This window comes from Hemitrygon akajei, chromosome 17 (assembly GCF_048418815.1).
Source record: "Hemitrygon akajei chromosome 17, sHemAka1.3, whole genome shotgun sequence".
Taxonomy (NCBI): domain Eukaryota; kingdom Metazoa; phylum Chordata; class Chondrichthyes; order Myliobatiformes; family Dasyatidae; genus Hemitrygon; species Hemitrygon akajei.
The window spans coordinates 59,209,499-59,236,058 of record NC_133140.1 but is presented as its reverse complement, the minus strand read 5'-3'; the positions used below and the strand labels follow the sequence as shown (position 1 = coordinate 59,236,058).

The window sequence follows — 26,560 nt, the reverse complement described above, 5'->3', positions numbered from 1 at the left end:
TTGTAAATACAGTACTTGATGTTGTAACATTTTAATATTGTTCCTTTTAGCTCAGTCATGATTGACAAGTCATGGCAATCATTGAGTTTAAATGATGAAGCTTAGATATTCACTTCAAACTTTGGCCTGAGACAGTAGACCAAATCCTCAAAGTTTGAATTACTAGTGAATCACTGTGGCTCCATCAGGATAAAATCTCACTTTAACAAAAAATGTTTTGTTGATTCACTGATAACTATAGTTTCAACACCACCTCCCCATGCCAATCATTCTAAGGTTTTGAATGTGGTGTATTTTTAAGCTTCATTAAAAGACTCGATTAAAGGAACAGATATCCAATCAAAGCTAGAAAATTTGACCAACTTCTAGCTACAAAATTAATCTTCTCATGAAGCGAAATGAGGGAAAGAGAAGTTTGGGGCTGAGAGGGAAAATGGATCAGCCATAATGAAACAGCAAAGCAGGCATGATGGGCCAAATGACCTAATCCCGGTGTATGTTACTAAAAAGGGCTTCTTTGGTTTGTTACGAGTAGGAATGTTTCTTTGTCTGTTAAATGTTTCTCTCGCCGTTGTTTCGCTTTAGAATGGCTGATATGGTAATTGTATTCATTTGTTAATCAATGGGGAATGTTATTGTGTTTTGTGAGGCTGGGAACTTGGGGGAAGGGTTGCGCGGGCTTGGGGGTGAAGGGAGTCGGCAGGAGAGACGGATGAGGAAGGTGGACGGGCGCTGGATGGCTCGTAGGACCACCGCGACTGGCGCTAGACGGCTCGTAAGACCACCGGGTGGTCCCAGGAGTGACGACGGGGCTGTCGGATGATTCGTTGATTGAGCTCCTATAATGTGCACTACACTGACTGAACTTTGATAAGTTGGCGCCTTTTGTATTTTTCTTTCCTTGTATATATATATATATATAGTATTGCCTAATACTTCTTTAGTTAATGTTAGTAAATTCTATAAAGTGTATGTCATATCGGTATTTGGTGTGAAGTTGATACGGTGAGCGGCACGAGGCATAAACTCGATTCTCACAGCACCTGCGTGTACGGGAGGTGGGTTGGTGTGTGGCTGGATCTCCTTTTCCCCTAGACATATACCAGCCTGTTGGGTAAGTGTTACATAAGGTCTAAACATTTATGCTCCTTTGAGATCTACAGTGTTTGTTGTATAAGGTAAGCAGGGCTTGGAATTATCAAACCATAACATTCACTGGCCTTTCTTCAAAGACAACAATAAGCCAAGAGGATTTTTTTTGAATCTGGTAATTCTACTTTCAGCAACATTCATGTTCTTTTTTAACTCCATAATTTTTATTCATTTGCTCTCTGAATTAAACTAACAAGGTTACAATAGATATAATTTGGATATGCCCTGCTACATCATTCACCATTTAATATTTCTTATACTTTCTGCTCTACCACCATAAATATCTTTGAGAAAATAAAGATACTTGGTTCTGATTTATTTTACTCTCTGGCAGTAGGGTCAAATTTTTATTCTTTTTAATTATATGTGTAATTATATTCTTAATTATCTTAAGAAGATGGTGTAAAACATAATATACTGCTGCCCTTCTAGTGGAGGACCAGATGTTGGGTTAAAGCCCAGTAATGCAGAAGAATTAATGATATATCTTCAAGTCAGGATACTGTGTATCATGGAGGGGGACCATGGTGGGGTTTCCATGCATTTGCTGCCCATGTCATTTTTGATGGATTAGGATGTGGGTTTCAGAGGTGCACATGGAGTACCTTGGTGTGACATGGGTAGAAAAGTGAGGGAGGGAGGAATTAGGAAAGAGGTTAAAAGCAGATCCTCAAAGGTAGTAATCTCAGAATTATCCCACTGCCATATGTGTAGCATATGAATATATGGCTGGAGAGATGGTAGAACAGAGAGGATGGTGTTGGAAACATCACTAGGCATAGGGGACAGGTAGAAGGAAATGATTGCACTTCAACGTGTTCTTCCTTTTCGCGCCTTGTGGCGCTCCGGGCTGCATTTTGACTCTTTTTTTTTAACGAGGCCGAGTTGCCAGCTTGACGCTCGACGCAGCACGGATGGAAAAGACGCAAGGAGCCGACCACCAGCACTACACCGTCGGCCGGCGGGCAGCAGGTCTGTCTGGAAGCATATGGGAAGGTTTAATCTCGGAGACTGGGAAATTCAAGGATAATTTAGCAAGCAGAGAAGCCAAGGACAGCAGAAATGAAACAGAAAATTATTTTGAAATGGCAGAACTAAAGACATTAAATCTATTTGCAACACAGTTAATCAAGGGGCTTCATCATGGTTATGGCTAGTCTTCTATCTCAGTGCCAGCTTCCTGACGGTCCTCGTATTTATTTATTTCCTTAACGTTCAGAAGTCTATCATTTACTAATGAACTCAGGAACTGAGCACCTATATTTTTCTGGGGAACAGAATTCCAGGGAGACGGTTCTTCCCTCATTCCAAAAACTAACCCTTATTAATTCCTGGTTCTAAACTCCTCAGCCATAGAAACATCCTCTCTACGTCTTGCCGACGTATTTGTGTATTTTTTTACACAAATTTCTTGTAAGAATTTTCTGAGTTAGTGAGGCATCCTTTCATACTTCCAAGTATTTGAGAGAATACTTACCTCATCTTTTTTCCCCACTGAGGCTAGGGGAGAAAAAAAAACAGAAGACACGGGTGAAGGGGGAAAAGTTTAAAGGGAACATGGGGGGGGGGCTTCTTCACGCAGAGAGTGGTGGAATGAGCTGCCAGTGAAGTTGTAAATGCGGACTCACTTTTAACATTTAAGAAAAACTTGGACAGGTACATGGATGAGAGGTGTATGGAGGGATATGGTCCAGGTGGAAGTCAGTGGGACTAGGCAGAAAAATGGTTCGGCACAGCCAAGAAGGGCCGAAGGGCCTGTTTCTGTGCTGTAATGTCCTATGGTTCTACTCGATCTCTCCTCTTGTAGCAAACCTGCCTGCCCCGGAACCAGCCCAATGGATCTTCCCTTCTCCATGTCAATTCTTAGACATCTATTCTTAGACAAGAACCCAAAAATACACACAACACTGTTTGTGCAGTTTCACCTAAGCCCTAGACCGCACGTCTTACTTTGTTCTATATTCAAATTCAATTGTTCAAATAATAGCCTTTTGGCTAATCTTCCTAATCGCTTGCTGCGCCTCCAAATGAGTTTGCACTCAGAACATAAACACACCATTTAAAAATTAAAAACAGAATATACTGAAATACTCTGTAGGCCAGGTTGTATCTGTGGCAAAAGAAACGGAGCTAACTTTTCAAGTCGACAACATTTAATTTGTTTCATGCACCGAAGTGTTGACCAAATGCCTCGGCCACCTTCAGGACGGTATCCTTAGCTCGCGCTGTTTCTAGTTGCTTCTCGAGCAAGAGCCTCGGTTGATAGCTCAGTTCTCTGCCGTAAGTGTCAGGTAGCACGATTTTTAAAGCAAACAGCTGAACGACTTCGACTGAAATTTCGCCGGGAAATTCCTCTTTAGCAAACTAAAATATTCCCCCTGCCCTTATATCCTTTTAGTAGTCATGGCAGGCAGCGCACATTTTGACAACGGCGCAGTGGGATGGGAGGAGGAAGGTAGTGAGAATGAGTCAGTGAAGTTGTGCCCGGCCGCGCACCTGCTCTCGGGCGTCGGGCAGCCGAGCGCCCATACAACACAAAACTTCCTCTTTCTGTAGTTCACTTGGACCGAAGTTAGTTGACAACGCCCAGGTGCACTCCCGATTGGTCACGTAGTGAGGAGAAAAGAAGGAAATGACGCGGAGCTGCGGCTGCGGTACAACGTCAGTAAACTAAATCCCAGCCCCAGAGGAGCGGAGCCCGAGCCCGGGAGCGGCACTGATCGGATCGTGGAGAGCAGCTCATCCGCAAGCCATGGGGAAGATCGAGTGGGCTATGTGGGCAAACGAGCAGGCGTTGGCCTCCGGACTCAGTGAGTAACCCCGCTGTCTGCCGAACTCCGCAGAACTTTCCGCAACCCCCCAAATAGCACTTTCTGTGCGCGCAGACGAGACTTCTGATGGTGGGAGGTTTTGATGTGTTGGTTGCGGACTGTCCGCACTGTGATGGAGTGGGACTGTCGGTTTGCTACACTCCTGGGTAATGGGTATGTCGTTTATAGTGATTTACACAACAAAAATTACTGGGATTACACATTGCGTGAAGCACCCATATTCCTAGTAAAGATCATATTGGAACAATTATTGGGTTTCTGTCAGTGTTTTTTTGTGATTTTAGATCAGGGGTGTAATCTTGAAGTTTTCGCATGTTTGATCCTAATTTTCTCATTGTGTTTCCTTGTAATAGTTCTGTTGATCGGCGGTATAGTGGGAGTGGCCGGGCAGTTTAAACGATGGGAGTTTGCGGCGTATGGCATGTATCCTTTTCGAGGGAGACGCTACAATTACAGCCACTTTACCGACCCCCTCACCCTGGATATTGCGCACTGTATATAAAGTTTAATGCAAATTCTGAATCTAATTATTTGTGAATTGCTTTGAGGAATGGGGCGATCATTTCCAACTGTGACTTATTCCGTTGTGTCAATTCATTCACTTTCCAGCTTGTCTCTCTGCCTATACCCTCTCACCTCAAACTCCCCCCCCCCCCCCACCACACACACAGTAACAGCCAATGCAAGCAAAATCTGTTAATTGGTTAAGAAAATTGTTGACAAGTGTGTCACCTCAGGTTAATAAAGAAGTTGAATTTTACGTGAACTCGAAGAGCTCGTGGCAGGTGATGTGGTTTTCAGGAACCGTGCCATCATTTTGAATTCTGGTGATCCGAGGGCAGAGTTGTGGGATTTTTCTGGTCAACAGGTCAAATAAAAATGAAGACAATGTTGACTTGGGATTGTGAGTTAAAGCAGAGTGCAGATTTGAATTCTGTGGCATGCTGGGATGGGACATCGGTGGATGTAAAATGGAAGTGATGCTCTGTTCTGCAGGCATTCCTCTTTGTAACCAGAGCAATGTGATTACTTCTTAACAGTCCCCTGAATTGATCCATCATGTTGCTCGATTCCGTTAAAAATCTTTGCTAATCAGTGTTTAAGAAGGTGGATCAACATTACTATCTCATTGGCAATTAATAGTGGACAGCAGCTGCTTCCCTATGCCAGCAAAGCCCACAATCTTTGTCTGTCTTAAATGTAAAGCAAAACTAAAGAATAAATTTATCAATTGGGTTCCTGTGACGTGTATAAAAACCTATTATTAGTTTGAGTTCTTAAAACAATTACTGGCATTTATATAGCACCTTTTTAATAACAGACAAATTCTTCATGGTGAAACAGCAAACCAAATATATTACTTTGCACAAAAGTAATGGAATGTGGGCAGAAGTTTGGTTAAAGAGGCCCACTGTTAAGGTAGTCATTCAAAAGCAAAGCTGAAGAGTTTAAGGAGAGATGTCAGGGTTTAATGCCGAAGTAACGGAAGGCAGAGCTGAGGAATGCATAAGAAATCAGATCTAGGGGAAAAGTCAAGCAAGGTTCAGTGATAATGGTCATGGCATAAACTGAGCATTAGCTCAGTGCCTCCATGTTGGTGAGGATACAGCATCAACCAGTTGTATTGCTTGTTTTTGTTCTGTACCATCACTTTCTCCCTGTTATATCCCAAACCCATTGAGATAAACAGCAATATTCTACATCCAATAAGAACTATTTAATAACTTATTGTTCCCCCACAACTCTAATTTTTCAACTTACTTCAAAGTGGATAATGCCAGACTTCACACAAAATGCTGGTGGAACACAGCAGGCCAGGCAACATCTATAGGAAGAAGCATGTCGATGTTTTGGGCCGAGACCCTTTGTCAGGACATTATTTACTGTGTTTCCCATCTTAATTATAAGTATAGGCAGCTGGGTCTACAGCTCTGTATTTCTTCACCCATGTCCTAAAAACAGTGGAATGCTGAGGCACCAGTCAAGATTCTGGGCAATTATGAACTGTCATGCCCTGACAATTAACGTTTGGAGCTTTTGTACCATCTTTGTCTCCTTAGTAAAATTGAGTAATTTTAAATTCATAACAATGTGGTGAAACTTAGCAGCCAAGCTGCATTCAAAGCTTAATAAGCAGAAGTGAGAGTATGTTTTGGTTGAACAAGTCTGATTAGGGTAGGGTACTTTCGGGAAAGGCATTGGAAGAGAGCAGGGGTGGAAGGAAAGCATTATTCTTCTTTGAAGTGACAGTGCACTTAATCCTTATTGCAGCTCTGTCAGACATTAGATCACTTCAAGATATCTTTAATGTAAAGCTACAGTCTCAGTGGCTCATAGTGAGCATCAAAAGGAGATGTGTTTTCAAATAAAGAAAGAAGCTTCTGAAAGTGCAGAGCCAGCATCTATGAAGCAGGAAGAAGGAAAACGAGATGTGGGCTCATTTACTGGTCAGCTTGGGTTCCCTCTCTGTGTCCTTGGTGGGTGTCCAGCTAAAGAATAGCTGGACAATGTTGCATAAAGAATGTGACATTGCCGAGCAGTCAATACATGTCTGTGCCAGAACTGTTTGCAGGTGAAGGGATTCACTGTTTCTAGAACTCTGAGTTCAGTCTGAGCCGTTCTATATATTGTATTTGTGTGTCGAACTAAAGAGAAGTAAGACGGACATATTGTTCCAAATACTCAGCATGGCCATCTGGTATATGGAGCCTAGCAACCATGCCGTTGTTGGGAATCACATTGGGAGAGGGAGGAGGTGTTATGTTGGACAAGGGAGCTTCTATTAAGACCATAAGACATAGGAGCAGAATTAGGCCACTCAGCCCATCGAGTCTGCTCCACCATTCCATCATGGCTGATCCCAGATCCCACTGAACCCCATTCACCTGCTTTCTCGCCATGTCCTTTGATGCCCTGAGCGATCAGGAAACAATCAGCTTCCACCTTATACCCACGGGCTTTTCCTCCACCACAGTCTGTGATATTCATCTGCATCAGCACAGAAACAGGCCCTTCAGCCCATCTAGTCAGTTCTGAACCATTAATCTGCCTAGTCCCAGCGACCCACACCTGGACCATATCCCTCCATACCCCTCTCATCAATGTGCCTAACCAAAGTTTTTAAAAATAGGGCCCCTGCAATTTCTGCACTTGTCTCCCACAGAGTCTGAGGGAACACATTGTCAGGCCCTGGAGACTTATCCATGCTGATTTGCCTCAAGAGACCAAACAACACCTCTCTTCTCAGACATCTAGCCGAGCACAGGTATCGGTTTTAACTGATGTTTCAGTGACAAACTCTGCCATCTTCAATGAAGATTAAAATTGATACCTGGACCCGACTGGATGCCCGAGATAAGTTTATGCGTCTTATATGCTGGAAAAGCATTAGGATCCTTTATTATTCCCTCCTCTGTAATCTGTAGAGGGTCCGTGACCTCACTGCTGCATTGCTGCACTCTGTGTCCATTTCCCAGATTTAAGATAGAAACATAAAAAACCTACAGTACAATACAGGCCCTTCAGCCCACAATGCTGTGCCAAACATATACTTACTTTAGAATTTACCTAGGGCTACCCATAGCCCTCTATTTTTCTAAGCTCCATGTACCTATCCAAAAGTCTCTTAAAAGACCCTATCGTATCCACTTCCACCACCACATTGCCAGCAGCTCATTCCATGCACTCACTACTCTTCTGTGTAAAAAAACTTACCCTTGACGTCTCCTCTGTACCTAATTCCAAACACCTTAAAACTATGCTCTCTCATGTTAGCCATTTCAGCCCGGGGAAAAAGCCTCTGACTATCCACGTAGTCAGTGCCTTTCATCATCATGAGATCGCCCCCATCTCTTTTGGCCTCATGTATAGATTACCACTCTGATCTTTCCAAGTGATTTTGTGTGTGTTGCTCAGATTTCTAGCATCTGCAGATTTTCTCTTGTTTCTGATCTTTCGGGGGACCATTTTTGTCCTTTGCTATCCTTTTGCTCTTACTATATCTGTCAGGGCCCTTAGCATTCTCCTTCACCTTGTCTGCCAGGGCAACCTCATGTTTCCTTTCAGCCTTCCTTATTTCCTACTGAGGTGTTCTCTTGCAAATTTTACACTCCTCAAGTACCTCATTTGTTCCTACCTACCTATACCTGCTTTGCATCTCCTCCTTTTTCTTAACCAGGGCCAAAATATCTCTCAAAAACCAAGGTTTCCTAAACCTGTTATCCTTGCTTTTTATTCTGACAGGAACATACAAACACTTACTCTCAAAATTTCACTTTTGAAGGCTTCCCATTTACCAAGTACACCTTTGCCAACAAACAGCCAACAAATATTTGTAATGCCATGCAATTGGCCTTCCCCCAATTTAGAATCTCAACCTGAGGACCAGACCTATCCTTTTTCATAATTACCTTGGAACCAATCACATTATGATCACTAGACCAAAGTGTACCCCTACACAGAATTCTGTCACCCATCATGTCTCATTCCCTAATCGCAGATCTGGTGTCACACTTTCCCTAGTTGGGACTTCTACTGTATGTATGAGTAAGAAAACTCCCCTGAACCCATTTGACAAACTCTTTCCCATCCAGCCCGTTTACAGTAATGGAGTCGCAGTCAATATGTGGGAAGTTAAAATCACCTATTATCACAATCTTATATTTCTAACAACAGGTTTCGATCTTTCTATAAATTTGCTCCTCTAAATCCTGCAGATGTTTGGGTGGTTTATAAGTCTTCCTACCTTTCTTATTCTCAGTTCTACTCATAAAGCCATAAATAGGACCAAGATTTATGTGGAAATCCAGGGGGAATTTCTGGAGTAATTCCTGGTCTGATTTTATGAATAACTACTCCATCCGCTTCCCAGAATTTACTCTAACCTACCCTAAAGATCTGCACGATTACCAGTGCTTGTCAGCTCTGTTGTCTTAATTTTCTTAATTGATCCAATAGAGGTTCTGTGATTACTAGCTGGTCCATAGCTCTTTGTTCAACCTAATTCTAAACTTATTGCATTGCATAAAGAACATCTGCAAGTTCAGGACCAAGGCTTCATTGGAGTGGGAGAGGTGAGGGTGGAGATGATCTGTGCAATAAAGTAAAATTTTTTGGACTTCAATATTTTGAGCGGACAGTGTTTCATGTGGCAGAGTTGATTCATGACAAAGTGTGTATAGGGGGTGGCAAAGGGGTCAACAATGCATTGTTTTCATGATTAAAGTGTAAGTTTCATGTTTAAATCAATAGATATTTGAAGTGCTTTCAGGGTAAGATCATAATACACTTTTGCACCTTCACTACATATTAAAGATTAAAAACAATCATCAGCTGCTTTCATTTTCAATTTGCTGTCTAGATGCAATAGGAAAGGAAGCTATATATGGGTCTTTTAAGAGACTCCTGGATAGGTACATGGAGCTTAGAAAAATAGAGGGCTATGGGTAACCCGAGGTAATTTCTAAAGTACATGTTCGGCACAGCATTGTGGGCTGAAGGGCTGGTATTGTGCTGTAGGGTTTCTATGATCTATACCGTACTGGCAAATTCTACCATTTGTCTTCAGAAATGTGACATTAAAATACCAGCACCCAACATTTGTAGATCAAGAGAAAATCATATTTCACGTTCTTCTGAAGTGATTGGGGGTGTTAATCATCCTCCGTGAAATAAGAAGTTGTGTTCCATTAGTGAGTGGAGTCCTTGTCTTGTATCAAACTTGTATCGATACTTCTCCAAAACCTTCAGTTGTAGGTTATCTGGCTCTAGTCTGCTTACCACAATCATCTCACTAGTTCATCTGGATCTGTGTTGAGATGGAAACGCTTCTACCATACTAAAAGTATGGTAAGTTTAGAGAGGAACTTAGTAAGCTTCTGACAGCATTTCATCTGCAGCGTTGAACAGCTAATCTTTGCTGTTTAATTTGTTTAAAAGGTCATGTCATTAGGAGAGAGGTTCCATGACCATTAGAGGATTGCACATGCTGAATCATTGTGATTATGCATTTTTTTCCTTACCTGGAGACGCTCAGTGCTGCAGGAGCTTTTGTAATGTTACTGGAATATCCCAGAGGCAAAAGGAGAAAAGGCACAACCATGGAGAGACCGTAAGTAAACGTTAAAATGAGAAATTAGACTGCATTTAAAAGTGATAAGTATGAAGAATTAATTACTCAAATCAAAATATTTTGCATGATGCAAATAGCGACAGAACTGTGGGATTTGAAATAATTATATGAATGAATAGGGTTTGTACTTTTTCTAAATTAGCCAAATATAGTTTCATACTCTATCCGATGATAATTCTGTTTATCTTTTTTTTGTATTTAGGGGTCAACGCTTTCTGGCAGCTGTTGTGAACTTGTTTGGACCTTTGACCCGGAATTACTACATCCGTGCTATTCTCCACGCATGGTAGAAATTCCTCAACTCTCTTTCAGTATCTTGAATTTTCTTTATTGAATTGAATTGGCTTTATTTCTTACATCTTCCACATACATGAGCAGTAAAAATCCGTACATTACGTCTCTATCTAAATGTGCAATGTACAATCATAGTAGTTTATAATAAATAGAACAGTCAATGTAACATAGAAATACTTGGTACAAGAATCATGGTCTGAGCACACTGGTTTTAATATAGATTTTAGTAACTTGATATCAAAGCAATTTTGTTCTTGTAATTTTCTTATCCAGAAAGAAATGAGTGGCTTTTAAATTTTTCATTATTATTGCTTAAAATGTGTAGTTTGGTTGTATAATGCTCAGTATGTTTAACTTTCTTACCTGTGATCAATGCCAAATAAGTTAGTGAGTGTTGTCATGTTACAAGATTTTCAGGTATTTAATTAGTTGATGTCTGGATTATGCTGTGCTTTGGTGGCAGGCTAACGTATTCTGATATTTGCTTAACTCTCTGCAGCCTCGCTGTGCCTGGAGGATTTATGTTACCCACAGTTCTTGGCACCGTAAACCTGGGCATTGCCAGTCTTATTTATCTCCTTGTAAGTCGATTTTAATATTCTTTTGGAATTGTAACCTGATACATGATCTTTCTCAATTTGTTAGTTTGCGAAACTGTTATTACGTGTGAAAAATTGGTGTAAGATTTTAAAAAAATCTTTCATGAGATGAGTGAGTGGTTCAGTTCTCAATCTGGTCTCGTTGTGATCAACTAGTGATCGATTTATTTTGTTCCGAACTAGTTGCTAGTTGAATTCACAATCTATTAGCCAGAATGAAGGCGATTCTCTGTAAGCAGCTCTAGCCAGGAATGCTGAGGTATGCAGTCAATGGCCACTTTATTAGGTACCGGATTGAAACCCAGTGTGATCTTCTTTGCTGCTGTAGCCCATCCACTTCAAGGTTTGATGAGTTGTGCACTGAGAGATGCTCTTTTGCACACCACTGTTGTAAAGTGTGGTTATTTGAGTCACTGTCACCTTCCAGTCAGCTTGGACTACCCTGGCCATTCTCCTCTGACCTCTCTTATAAACGAGGCAGTTTTGCCCACAGATGGTTTTTGCCGCTGACTAGATGGTTTTTGCTTTTATTTTTGGCGACATACCCCGTAAATTCTAGAGACTGTGTGAAAATCCCAAGAGATCAGCAGCTTCTGCGATACTCAAACCACCCCATTTGGCCCTGACAATCATTACACAGTCAAAGTCATTTAGATCACATTTCGTCCCTATTCTGATATTTAGGCTGGGCAACAACTGAACCTCTTGATATTATCAGCATGCTTTTATTCATTGGGTTGCTGCCACGTGATTGGCTGATTAGATATTTGCATTAATGAGCAGGCGTATCTAATACAGTGGTCGTTGAGTGTATATTTTTGAAGCCAACACCTGCATCTTTGGCAAGATGGAGCAGTAATACTAATGTTACATTTTCAATGTGAAACCACAAACAAGCAAACACTGTCCAACACTTCACCTCAGCCACTGGTTACTGTACTGATAACTTACCAAGTTCACTGACAGAGTGGATATACACTTCATGATAAGGATAGTTCTATACAGTCCACAACGAGTCTCATCGCCAGCCTAAGATACCAAGCACTACTGGTTGTTACAGGTAAAAGCAAGGGAGTTTGTTTCAGCTGTTTGCTAAAGCCCTGTGTGTGAGTGGGAGTTGCAGTGTACTCAGTAAGAGATCTAAAAAAAAAATTTCTATCTTCAAATTAAATAAACATCTGCAGCTTTTGATTTATTAAAAATAAACAAAATGACATAGAAAGATAGTGAGCTCAATGGCAGAAGGCTTGAACAGTGTAATAGAATGAATAAGATTAATTCCTGTTAACAGAATCTGTTGGTTATATGCCTCGAGACATTTCATAATAAACCGTCATGACATGTTTTCATAGGATTTAACGAGGCAAAACTATCTTCTGTTAGTAATATAATGGCAGGGCATTATACATCCTCAGTGACCTTAAAAGCAGCTCTGATCTATTGGATGTATACTTACATCATTAAAAAATGTGCATTTGATTAAATGATAACAATTAAATAGTCAACTAAAAAGTCAGACATGACTTAGAAGGATGTTAAAGTCTTGTATTTCAGTTGTGTCATTTAAGGTAAAATTGGATAGGTATATGGACAGGAAAGGAGTGGAGGGTTATGGGCTGAGTGCGGGTAGGTGGGACTAGGTGAGATTAAGAGTTCGGCACGGACTAGGAGGGCCGGAATGGCCTGTTTCCGTGCTGTGATTGTTATATGGTTATATGGTTATATGGTTGTATTGTCATTGAATCAGTCTCGGCTAAACAAGCAGTAAGATGTGGGTTCCTACATCAACGTTTAAAATTCACAGGTTTTTTTTGGAAATTGTTTTTTTGGTAATCAGAATTTAAGCAGTGGCCAAGGAGATGGAAAGCCTCATGATCTGGGTCACTGGACTTTCCCTTTACCAGATGGTAGTCTTAATTCTTGAGGGAGTTACTGGGCTCTGGTCCTGACGAGAAGCTCCTCCTGGTGAAGTACTCTTGTTTTCTAACTTCCTGTAGAAGTTAGTTGGAATTTCAGAACTAAAGCTGATGCCAGATCTGTAATTGCAGAAATACTCTTTTTGGTACGCTGTGTTTCTTCCTTGGGGCCTGTAGGATCTTTGGTTCAACTGCTGTTCACTGAAGCAAGCTATAGTGGGTGGAGTTTCCAGTGATACATCCTTTAGGAGGAAGTCAATTCACAACTGACAGCAGTGTGTCTATAATGATGCGGTACTATGGTGCACTTTCAAACCTGAGTCACTTTTAATAGAATGTTTACTGTAACCCACACCTAGCTTATAATTTGCTTGCATTTCATGCCGTAGTTCATTGAACAAGAGGAGGCCATTTAACCTCTGGTAACTGTCCGCCATTTTAATAAGAAATCCTGATGAAGGGTCTCGGCCCAAAGCATCGACTATTTACTCTTTTCCACAGATGCTGCCTGGCCTGCTGAGCTCCTGCAGCACTTTGTGTGTATTATTTTAATAAGAACATAGTCGGTCAGTATGTTATTTCAGTCAACCATTTTCACCCTTTTGACTAATGATGGAAAACACTGAAATGTTTCATTTAGCCCAGTTCCCACACGCCTTACAAGGAAAAAATTCGCTATTGACTGTATGCTTTTTGTGAAGCTCTTTCCAACTCTGCTATTCAATGATATGCCAATTTTAAAAGATTCTTCAAATACATTTTGAACATTCTCACCGGATGAAATAGTTCCTCCAGATTTAGGTGAGGATACATGTTTGAAAATCACCTGCATGTGTGGCGAGATGGAGCAGCCGTACTGATGTTCCATTCTCAGTGTGAAATCAGACCGCTCAATGCAACCCCTCAAATATTTAATTTGTCTGTACTGTGAACTACTTAAGTGTTTTAAACTGAAGTGAAATATTAGTCATGCATATCAGCGTCAGATTCCTAGGAACTTGCGGTATTAGTTTTGCATAATAAGCAGCTGGTCATTCTGGCAACTCATTAATTCTCAGTATTTTCTCTCTTTGGCTCTTTCTTTTTAAGTCACTCCACAAAATCATATTTCTTTGGTCAAGCTTTGGTCCCATCTCTATCTTATTCTGTAGTTTCAAGCAAAATTCTGACACGATGCTCCTTTGATGTACTTTGGAACATTTTATTAACTTTAAAGATGCTCTGTTAGTAGAGGGTTTTCTAGTAACAATGCAAATGTAATGATTTTTGATTGAGAGTTGAGCATGGAAAATAACTCCTCTACCAAGACCTTGCCTATGAGCTGAGTGTCCTTGACTCCATCCCACAGCTACCTGCTACAATACTAGCACTGCCCAGCTCAGCAAGAGATTGAAAAAGCCATCACAGCATTGAAAAACAAGTGTGTATCTGGAGCCAACTAACCCCTGCTGAAGTAGAGGTGGCAGTGGCACAGGTCTGGCACAGATTAACCTCACCCCCTTCTTCTGGGAGGGGGAGAGCATGCCAGATGTTACAGAAATGCAATAAAAGTAAGCGTCTTCGAGAAAGGAGATAACTGGTCATTGCAGAGGGATCTCCCTGCAATCTGCTTCAGGGAAAGTTGTCACATGCATACTCCTCAACCATCTCCTTGTGTTGGACCAAGAGCTTCTTCCAGAATTTCAAATGGATTTCAGCCATCAAAAGGTACATTCATCGCACATTCAAGGAAAATGCAAGAAGCAGTTTGACTACTGGGCATGGACTTTCTCAACTTCGTATAAACCGAAAGGGTATCTGACAGCTGAATTGGAACTGGGAGCTGTTCAGAATTCAGCAAAAAAAAGGGTATTTTATTTAAGAAAGGGAAAGATGGAGGATGAGATTATATTTTTAGGAGATATATGCTTTCAGTATATAAGTATTGATAAAAGTATGTAAGTATTAGTTAAGACAAGTGTAGAACCCTTTCATTCAGAAATGGGAGAATATACAATGGGGAACAGGGAAATATTGAAGTAAATAAACAAGACTTTGGTTTTGTTTCCAATAGAAGAAATTCTGTGCAAACAAAGACTATAATGAGAATGTGGAATTCGAGGAAGTTAATAATACTTTAGGGAACAAAGAGCTGTAGAAATGAATGCCACTGTAAACTGGTAAATCCCCAGGGCCTTGTATTCTTCATCCCAATGCACTAAAAGAATAACCATGAAACTGGTGGCATTGTTCATCATCTTTTAAAACACTATACACTGTGGAACATTTCCTGCAGATTTGTAGGTTGTAAATGTAAGTCCCCAAAAAAGAAGAGAGAAACGAGGAATAATGGACTGGTTAGCCCAACATCAGTGGAAGGGAAATGGCAGGAGTCCATTATAAAGACAAGGTGACAAGACTCTTTAAAAATATACATATTAGTGGGATTCAACAGAGTCAACATTGTGCCTGACCAAACTATTAGACGTTTTAAGGATATAACTAGTGGAAAAAGAAACGGGAAAGAACCAGAGGGCGTTGTGTATTTGAGTGCTTGGGCCTCAGCTATTTGAAATGTATATCAATGATTTGAACGAGGGAATGAAATGCAATGGTTTTTTAAGCATATTGATGACATCAAGCTGAGTGGGATTGCAGTTTGTGAGAAGGCTGCAAGGAGTGTCGAAGGTATATTAGACATGTTGAGCACATGAACAAAATGTGGCAGATGCAGGCTGATGTATCTAAATGCAAAGAACATGACCTGTAGATGGAACAGAAGGACAGACTGTTATTTAAATGGTGGTAGATTGATATTGATGTACAAAGGGACTTGGATGTCTTTGTACACCAGGACTTGAAAGCAAACATATAGGCCACAGCAAGAGTTAAGAAGATAGACAGTATATTGGCCTTCATTACTCCACCTTGTGATCCTTCTTGTCTTCTTAACTGCTCCGTCCAACAGGATTTATGAAGAATCATTTGGTAGAAGAAGTAAAAGCATACACTATTTTCTAGATGGAGAGAAAATTCCAAAGATCTGAGGTGGAAAGGGACTTGACAGTGCTTGTGTAGGATTTGCTGAAGGTTAGTTAATTTGCAGGTTGAATTGGTGGTGAGGAAGGCACAAACAGTATGAGTGCTTATTTCAAGAGGACTAGATTGTAAATGCAAGAATGTAATGTTGAGACTTTATAAGGCATTGGTGAGGCCACACTTGGAGTACTGTGAGCAGCTTTGTGCCCCTTATCTAAGAAAGGATGTGCTGATATCACTGAAAGTTCAAAGGAAGTTCATGAAAGTGATTCCGGGAATGAAGGGCTTGTCTTATGAGGCGTGTTTGATTGCTCTGGGCCTCTACTCACTGGAATTCAGAAGAACAAAGGATGATCTCATTGAAACATCGAATGTTGAAAGACCTCGAGAGAGTGGATGTGGAGGGGATGTTTCCGATGGTTGGAGAGTCTGAGACCAGAGAACACGGAATAGAGGGATGTCCATTTAGAATGGAGATGAGGAGGAATTTCTGTAGCCAGAGAGAGTGGTGAATCTGAAATTTATTGGTACAGGCGGCTGTGGAGGCCAAGTCATTGGGTATATTTAAGGCAGAAGTTGATAGATTCTTGATTAGTTAGGGCATGAAGGAATATGGGGAGAAGGCAGGAAATTGGTGCTGAAGACGGGTAGATTCGAGGTCAGTGCTACCGCAGAAAACTGATGCATCATGGGAGATGGAAGATCAAAAGCAGTGAGCTGGCTGCTGGCTGTGAGCCTGGAGACCCGATATCTTTGGGCACAGAGCTTGGAAAAAGTGACACAACATAGAAACATAGAAAATAGGTGCAGGAGTAGGCCATTCGGCCCTTCGAGCCTGCACCACCATTCAGTATGATCATGGCTGATCATCCAACTCAGAACCCTGTACCTGCTTTCTCTCCATACCCCCTGATCCCTTTAGCCACAAGGGCCATATCTAACTTCCTCTTAAATATAGCCAATAAACCGGCCTCAACTGTTTCCTGTGGCAGAGAATTCCACAGAATCACCACTTTCTGTGTGAAGAAGTTTTCCTCATCTCGGTCCTACAAGGCTTCCCCTTTATCCTTAAACTGAGACCCCTCGTTCTGGACTTCCCCAACATTAGAAACAATTTTCCTGCATCTAGCCTGTCCAATCCCTTTAGAATTTTATACGTTTCAATAAGATCCCCCCTCAATCTTCTAAATTCTAGTGAGTATAAGCCTAGTCGATCCAGTCTTTCTTCATATGAAAGTCCTGCCATCCCAGGAATCAATTTGGTGAACCTTCTTTGTACTCCCTCTATGGCAAGAATGTCTTTCCTCAGATTAGGGGACCAAAACTGCACACAATACTCTAGGTGCAGTCTCACCAAGGCCTTATCCAACTGCAGTAGAACCTCCCTGCTCCTGTACTCAAATCTTTTTGCTATGAATGCCAACATACCATTTGCCTTTTTCATCGCCTGCTGTACCTGCATGCCCACCTTCAATGACTGGAGTACAATGACACCCAGGTCTCGTTGCACCTCCCCTTTTCCTAATCGGCCACCATTCAGATAATAATCTGTTTTCCTGTTCTTGCAACCAAAGTAGATAACCTCACATTTATCCACATTAAATTGCATCTGCCATGAATTTGCCCACTCACCTAACCTATCCAAGTCACCCTGCACCCTCTTAGCATCCTTGTCACAGCTAACACTGCCGCCCAGCTTCGTGTCATCCGCAAACTTGGAGATGCTGCATTTAATTCCCTCGTCTAAATCATTAATATATATTGTAAACAACTGGGGTCCCAGCACTGAGCCTTGTGGTACCCCACTAGTCACTGCCTGCCATTCTGAAAAGGTCCCGTTTACTCCCACTCTTTGCTTCCTGTCTGCCAACCAATTCTCTGTCCACATCAATACCATACCCCCAATACCGTGTGCTTTAAGTTTGCTCACAAATCTCCTGTTTGGGACCTTGTCAAAAGCCTTTTGAAAATTTAAATATACCACATCCACTGGCTCTCCCCTATCCACTGGCTCTCCCCTATCCACTCTACTAGTTATATCTTCAAAAAATTCTATAAGATTTGTCAGACATGATTTTCCTTTCACAAATCCATGCTGACTTTGTCCGATGATTTCACCTCTTTCCAAATGTGCTGTTATCACATCTTTGACAACCGACTCTAGCATTTTCCCCACCACCGATGTCAGACTAACCGTTCTATAATTCCCCGGTTTTTCTCTCCCTCCTTTTTTTAAAAAGTGGGGTTACATTAGCCACCCTCCAATCCTCAGGAACTAATCCAGAATCTAAGGAGTTTTGAAAAATTATCACTAATGCATCCACAATTTCTTGGGCTATTTCCTTAAGCACTCTGGGATGCAGACCATCTGGCCCTGGGGATTTATCTGCCTTTAATCCCTTCAATTTACCTAACACCACTTCCCTACTAACATGTATTTCCCTCAGTTCCTCCATCTCACTAGACCCTTGGTCCCTTACTATTTCCGGAAGATTATTTATGTCCTCCTTAGTGAAGACAGAACCAAAGTAGTTAATAAATTGGTCTGCCATGTCTTTGTTCCCTATGATCAATTCACCTGTTTCTGACTGTAAGGGACCTACATTTGTCTTGACCAATCTTTTTCTTTTCACATATCTATAAAAGCTTTTACAGTCAGTTTTTATGTTCCCTGCCAGCTTTCTCTCATAATCTTTTTCCCCTTTCCTAATTAAGCCCTTTGTCCTCCTCTGCTGGTCTCTGAATTTCTCCCTGTCCTCAGGTGTGCCGCTTTTTTTTGCTAATTTATATGTTTCTTCTTTGGACTTGATACTATCCCTAATTTCCCGTGTCAGCCACGGGTGCACTACCTTCCCTGGTTTATTCTTTTGCCAAACTGGGATGAACAATTGTTGTAGTTCATCCATGCGATCTTTAAATGCTTGCCATTGCATATCCACCGTCAACCCTTTAAGTATCATTTGCCAGTCTATCTTAGCTAATTCACGTCTCATACCTTCAAAGTTATCCTTATTTAAGTTCAGAACCTTTGTTTCTGAATTAACTATGTCACTCTCCATCCTAGTGAAGAATTCCATCACATTATGGTCACTCTTACCCAAGGGGCCTCGCATGACAAGATTGCTAACTAACCCTTCCTCATTGCTCAATACCCAATCTAGAATGGCCTGCTCTCTAGTTGGTTCCTCGACATGTTGGTTCAGAAAACCATCCCGCATACGTTCCAAGAAATCCTCTTTCTCAGCACCCTTACCAATTTGGTTCACCCAATCTATATGTAGATTGAAGTCACCCATTATAACTACTGTTCCTTTATCGCACGCATTTCCAATTTCCTGTTTAATGCCATCCCCAACCTCACTACTACTGTTAGATGGTCTGTACACAACTCCCACCAGTGTTTTCTGCCCCTTAGTGTTATGCAGCTCTACCCATATCGATTCCACATCCTCCAGGCTAATGTCCTTCCTTTCTATTGCGTTAATCTCCTCTCTAACCAGCAATGCTACCCTACCTCCTTTTCTTTCCTGTCTATCCCTCCTGAATATTGAATATCCCTGGATGTTGAGCTCCCATCCTTGGTCACCCTGGAGCCATGTCTCTGTGATCCCAACTATATCATATTCATTAATAACTATCTGCACATTCAATTCATCCACCTTGTTACGAATGCTCCTCGCATTGACACACAAAGCCTTCAGGCTTGTTTTTACAACACTCTTAGCCCTTATACAATTATGTTGAAAAGTGGCTCTTTTTGCTTTTTGCCCTGGATTTGCCTGCCTGCCACTTTTACTTTTCACCTTACTACTTTTTGCTTCTACCTTCATTTTACACCCCTCTGTCTCTCTGCACTTGTTCCCATCCCCCTGCCACATGAGTTTAATCCTCCTGAACAGCAGTAGCAAACGCTCCCCCTAGGACATTGGTTCCAGTCCAGCCCAGGTGCAGACCGTCCTGTTTATACCAGTCCCACCTCCCCCAGAACTGGTTTCAATGCCCCAGAAATTTGAATCTCTCCCCCTTGCACCATTTTTCAAGCCATGTATTCATCTGAAATATCCTCCTATTTCTACTCTGACTAGTACGTGGCACTGGTAGTAATCCAGAGATTATTACCTTTGTGGTCCTACTTTTTAGTTTATCTCCTAACTCCCTAAATTCACCTTGTAGGACCTCATCCCATTTTTTACCTATATCATTGGTACCTAGGTGCACCACGGCCACAGGCTGTTCACCCTCCCATTCCAGAATGTCCTGCAGCCGCTCAGAGACATCCTTGACCCTTGCACCCGGGAGGCAACATACCATCCTGGAGTCTTGTTTGTGGCCGCAGAAACGCTTATCTATTCCCCTTACAATCAAATCCCCTATCACTGTAACTCTCCCACTCCTTTTCCTTCCCTCCTGTGCCGCAGAGCCACCCATGGTGCAATGAACTTGGCTGCTGCTGCCTTCCCCTGATGAGACATCTCCCCCAACAGTATCCAAAACAGTATTACTGTTTAGGAGGGAGATGACCTCAGGGGACTCCTGCACTACCTGCCTACTGCTACGCTGTCTAGTGGCCACCCCTTCCCTTTCTGCCTGTGTAGCCTTTACCTGCAGTGTGCCCAACTCACTAAACGTGCTATTCACGACTTTCTCAGCATTGTGGATGCTCCAGTATGATTCCAATCGCAGCTCCAGACGCTCAATGCGGTCTGCCAGAAGCTGCAGCTGGACACACTTCCTGCACACATAGTCGTCAGGGACACGGGAAGTATCCTCGATTTCCCACATGCTGCAGGATGAACAAACCACGGGGCCAATCTCAGCTGCCATGACCTACCCAATACTTGCCTCAACTTTTGAAACTTTCTCCTTTGAAAGGAACTTACCCGGCCTTACCTCAGTTGGAGTGAAACTCGTCCTCAGCCTCTGCTTGCTGAAGCCTCTCAAGACAAAGCCTTCCTACTCTGTCCCCTTCTACTCCGTTGCCCGCTCCGTCTACTGTTCTCTTTAAATACTCCCGCTGCCTCACGGTCCGACTTACATGCGCTTGCGCAGTCGTGCCCCCGTTAAACTGCCGAAGAAACAACGGACTTTTAACACCATAAATCAGTGAGTTGTTTTGTTACGTCTCCCCTCTTGCTGTGAAATGGAGACACCTCTTTCTCCCTTATTAGGGGAGAGAGAGAGAGAGCCTGTGGTGTACCGGGTGAACGAGTAGTCTTTGGGATACTGCAGGTCTGTGTCTTTATTAATGCTTGCTGCACGCTTGAGTGCTCGGTGGAGGGCACCGATGTCTTTTTGCTGGTGGGGGTGGGAGAGTTGTCACTTTGCTGCTGCTTATGTATGGAGGGGGAGCTGGGGGGGGGGCTTTGGAGTTCTAACGTTTAACTGCCACTCATTCTTTGGGGCACTCTTTTGCTTTTGTGGATGTTTGCAAAGAAAAAGAATTTCAGGATGTATATTGTATACTGTATACATTTCTCTGACATTAAATTGAACCTATTGAAATGGATTGGCAGAGGAGACTCAAAGGGCCAAATGTCTTACCTCTACTTCTGTAGCTTATGGTCTTTTCAAGTTCAAAATCCTGCTAGATACTTTAACAATGGCATGCAAGCCATGATCCTAACCAGTGAGTATACCACAGACCCTAACTCAGTGTAGATTGGGTCATCACCCTGGTGCCATTTTGTCTTGCACACTGCTGTAACTTACCCCTCCTACAACAAGCTCCCCACTGGAATTAATCCACAGGACCCACGAGAAGCTGTTCAAACTTCTTCACCTCTAGTCCAGAATTAGGTTTGCCCCAACCTCAGTCATTGAGTTACACAGGTAAAGTGGAAGTGTGTACTCTGAGGTTGAGCTGCAAGACAATGTTTAGCACCAGTGAAGGAAGCAACTTTTGGAAGTTTCTGCTGCACAATACTGTCACTGCACTTGACACTGCAGCTTCACGATGAGCCAGTTTTCAGCAAATGGAGAGATTCAGCACCGCTGGCTCAGGTGGGAAGAGCAAGCTCTAAGTCCTGGCACTAAGCTCGTGGTGTCTAGAGCAGCAGAGATCCCACCTTCATTCCTGCTTCTGGGACATGGAATAGGCAGCTCTGCAAAAAGCCAATGTCGTCTTCCAACGGACCAACATCTCCCAAGATGGCGCCCAACTGAGCTCCTGAAGGAGAGCCATATTGTCCGGGTGCCAGACACCCGCCCACTTGGTGCAAGCACTCTGTTCTGAGGACTATCTTTACAGGAGATTTCCATGAGGCAGAGAAAGTGCTTGGAAAAATTGTAACATCTTCCCCAACTTGTGGCAGTCATTGGCTTGTGAGCACTCGAAGCAGGGAATCACTAAGAGCCTTGGGTCTCTCCAATAGAAGCATGGAGCATTCACACAAGGAGTACGCTCTCCATCGGAGAGACCCCTAACCGTGTGTCTGCTCTGCCGCATCACCTGCCCACCTGTGCAGGTGAGGACACTTCAGCCACCTACCTCTGGACCCCACAGAACAGGAGCGGAGGCAAGTCATTCTCAGCCTCGACGGGCTGTTGGAGTGAGCAGGAAGCTGCACATCCATTGCAGAATGTACACGTGATACACAAGGAACTCTCAGTCAGGGCATGTATGGTTTATTCCTGTGTTTTCCACTACCAGCTTCCAGAGCTCAGCGTGTACAAATTCTTGCAACTCCTGGAGCGGTCAGTCAACTGGTTCCTTAAGGTTATCATAGCTGGGAGGCAGGGAGGGGAGTGTAGTGGGGATAAGCACCCACTACCTATTTAAAGCTCCCAATTTTAAAAATGTATCAAATTGAAATACATCCCAATTTGCTTGTATGTCAGATAGCCCCTGACAACCAAGTGTGGTGTAGCTGCTGACCTACCAAGCCCAGCAGAACTGTTTGTACTGACAGGAGAAGGGGAAAAGGCAAAGTCCCCAAGGCCAGGCAACATCCTGGTAAATAATTTCCACATCCTTTCTAGTTTAATATCATCCTTCCTTTAACAAAGTGGCCAAAACTGGATGCAGTGCTCCCAAGTGCGGGCTCATCGATGCTAGACAGAAATGCAGCTTCCCAGCCGCTGCACTCTGTGTCTGACCAATGAGGGCCAATGTACCAGGTGCCTTCTTCGCCATGCAGTTTTTAGCAAACTACTCACTTGCATTCCTGTTATCAGTATTGCTCCCAGAGACTGGGACTATCGCGTTCTGTGTGATCTGACCATGAAACCACACACTTTGGATTGCACTTTCAAATGATAACAATTCAGACTAAAACCCAGCATTGTATTCTTAGAACAACACACACAAAATGCTGGTGGAACACAGCAGGCTAGGCAGCATCTATAGGGAGAAGCGATGTCGAGGTTTCAGGCCGAGACCCTTCGTCAGGACTAACCGAAAGGAAAGATATCTTGAAGGATTGAAGGGTCTCGGCTCGAAACATCGACATCGCTTCTCCCTATAGATGCTGCCTAGCCTGCTGTGTTCCACCAGCATTTTGTGTGTGTTGTTTGAATTTCCAGCATCTGCAGATTTCCTCGTGTTTGCATTGTATTCTTAGAGATTTTTTTTCTATTGGAAGCTATGTTTTAGGACAATTCTAAACTGACATATGCAACAGTAAGATGAGTGTGAGGTATGATGTTCTACAGTTGTACCGTGGAGAGCATTCTGACAGGCTGCATCACTGCCTGGTATGGAGGGGCTGCTGCACAGGACTGAAAGAAGCTGCAGAAGGTTGTAAATCTAGTCAGCTCCATCTTGGACACTAGCCTACAAAGACCCCAGGACATCTTTAGGGAACGGTGTCTCAGAAAGGCTGTGTCCATTATTAAAGACCTCCAGCACCCAGGGCATGCCCTTTTCTCACTGTTACCATCAGGTAGGAGATACAGAAGCCTGAAGGCACCCACTCAGCGATTCAGGAACAGCTTCTTCCCCTCTGCCATCTGATTACAAAATGGACATTGAAGCTTTGGACACTACCTCACTTTTTTTTTAATATACAGTATTTCTGTTTTAGCAAATTTTTAAAATAATCTATTCAATATGCATAATTGATTTATTTGTTCATTTATTATCATGTTTTTATTTTATATATTATTATTTTTTTCCTCTCTGCTAGATTATGTATTGCATTGAACTGCTGATGCTAAATTAACAAATTTCACGTCACATGCCGGTGATAATAAACCTGATTCTGATTCTGCTTTTACAAAAATTAATATGGATTATTTTTCTCCATCTAGGCTGCTATACGAAAGGAGCAATGGAGCCCCATCCAGTCAAAACCGTCTCAAGACTTACAGGCTGGAAAAAGTATTCATCAGCCCCCCACAAATCCTCCACCTCGGCCGCCTGCAGACCATCGAAGGAAACTAGCGGACGATGCAGCAGGTGCAACGCCAACACACAACTGAGATTGAGGTCATCAGTCGAACTACAACTGTAATCTCTATCCTGTTTTGTAAATGAAGTTTACTGCAAGTTTTTGTAGGTCTTAGGAGCAACACGAGCTCGGATTATGATGAAAGGAAATATAAACAGATATTTTTTGCTGTGCTTTTTTTCACATGAAGTGATTTGTTACAGCGAGGGTTAATCTGTTTTTATTCATCAAATGTTACTGTTTGTAGAATATAGTTACGTGAAGCTTTCCTAGAAGTTATACTTACAGATATTTTTACATTATTTTAGGTCTGTTCCTTATAAAGACTAATAAAAACTGATTTATAGATGTGGATAATCCTTCATGTACAGTAAAAATATTTTGGCTTTGCATCAAAGCTAGGAACAAATTTGCCTTTGATAACTCTTGATCTCGTGATCATTTTCGACCAATGGAGCTGGAGCCTCCACTTCTGAAATATAATCCCTGATTTATTTAGTTGACGAGACAATTTCTGTACCATTGTATTAAAATCTACTGAAAATGACAGCTGAGCTCAGCCACACATCAAAACCTGCTCCATTATATGACCTTTTCCTTTTCATTTTGGATCACTTCCTGACAGTAATGAGCAGGAAAGTGTGTACCTGGGCTGCAGGATTACTACAGATAGGATTAAACTTGGCACCACTGATCTATATAACTTCAAAGGCATTTAATTTCATGTGCTGACGGGTCTCCCAATTTCCACAGTAACAATCGCCCTCTGCAGCCCCATGTACTATTCTTTGTTGTAAAGGACACTGTTATGTCTGCAGTATATTAAAGGATTGCACCTAGTGAACTATATTCTCCTCAGCTGCCCATGTTCACAGAAAAATGTACTTTATTTACTATGCTTAGCGACCAGGAGAAATGCTAATTACTGTGCTATTGAATTAATATAGTTTGTTAGTTCAAGCTGTTTTATTGCATCAAATACTTAAAGTAAGGGGTATGGCAGAACTATTTTAAAAGGAGCCATCACTTAATGGAAAAGTTATTTATTTATGTCAGCTTAAATGCTTCATGAAATTAGCAATGCAACTACAAAAAAGTGGTTCATCTGTGCTGAATAAGAAGCATGTAACAGTGATCAGGGAGTATGTTTAAAATGGCCTAACATGTTTTGCTTGTAATTCTAATAGCTAAGGAACAGGAACTTATATTGGAATAAAATAATCCTAAAAATTATATTGTTTATCAGTGGAATGGCATAATGTTTCAGTTCTTACTTAGAGTGAATCATGTAATAAAACTTACTGTTGCTCCAGGTAAGGGTTTGGACCGGAGGATCCACATTAGTGTGAGCCAGTTTTGCCTGGTGTCTGATGCACTATTTGTGAAGTGCCCTTTTACCCTTCCAGAGCTGTAAACCTTGACCTTGACTGGTGTAGAACTGGAGAACATTGGATTAGTTTGTGACTGCCTTGCTCAGGGGCACTGCTGGATTGAGAGAAGCCACTTCAGTCCGCTCAGACACTTACATTTCCCTGCAGTTTAGTTGCTGAGGGTCAGAAGTTACTGGAGGCATTGCTGTAGTCAGGGCATGAGCCGAAGATGTGTCCAGTGGGAGAGTGACCGTCCACTCCCAGGAAGTCTTCAGAGCCGATACTTGTGGATCTCCCAGACAGTGGTTGGGCGTAGAACCACCAGCAGCACGCAAAGCATGGTAGTGTGTTCCAGGCATCCCCACCCACACAGAAGAACAGTCAGTGGCTTGTAGTTTATTTGACGTTAATGTTAACTGCTACATCAGTTACTTTGTTCTGTAAATGATTATTTCTCAACTTATTCCAAATGGTGGAAAAGGCTGTCTGTCGTGAGCCTTCAGAAGATCATTGGAGTGGTCCGCGTTGGGAAACCCTGACCACTGTCAACGTTTACGATCCACTCTCACTGGCCAAATGGCCAAGCCGGCGGGACCCTGGGAACTGGGAGGGTGGTAGAGCCATGGGGCCAGTGCTCATTCGCCCATTGGACAAGATGGGCTCTGTGTTCACAGGCCCTGGGGCTCCAGAGCTGCCTCTGCAGGTACGTTATGCAGGAAGACCTGTGGCCCCAGTCTCGTGGTTGGGCAGTGCCTTCCTTTGTTCTGTAATATCCCACAATTTGCTACTCAGAGGTTACCAAGGCACTGCCGTCACCAGGGAATGATTTCATCCACTTTGATTTCAGGAGCACATGACATCTC

General features: G+C 42.4%; 1 protein-coding gene across 1 annotated transcript; it reads left to right on the top strand.

The window, feature by feature from the left end:
• The first annotated feature begins 3,756 nt into the window (after window positions 1-3,756).
• cyba (cytochrome b-245, alpha polypeptide) lies at window positions 3,757-25,560 on the top strand. The gene is made up of 6 exons (XM_073070238.1): window positions 3,757-3,962; window positions 4,337-4,406; window positions 10,018-10,092; window positions 10,316-10,399; window positions 10,907-10,988; window positions 24,188-25,560. The coding sequence occupies exons 1-6, from the start codon at window positions 3,905-3,907 to the stop codon at window positions 24,356-24,358; spliced, it is 540 nt and encodes a 179-aa protein (XP_072926339.1). The 5' UTR covers window positions 3,757-3,904; the 3' UTR covers window positions 24,359-25,560.
• The last annotated feature ends 1,000 nt before the right edge of the window (window positions 25,561-26,560 follow it).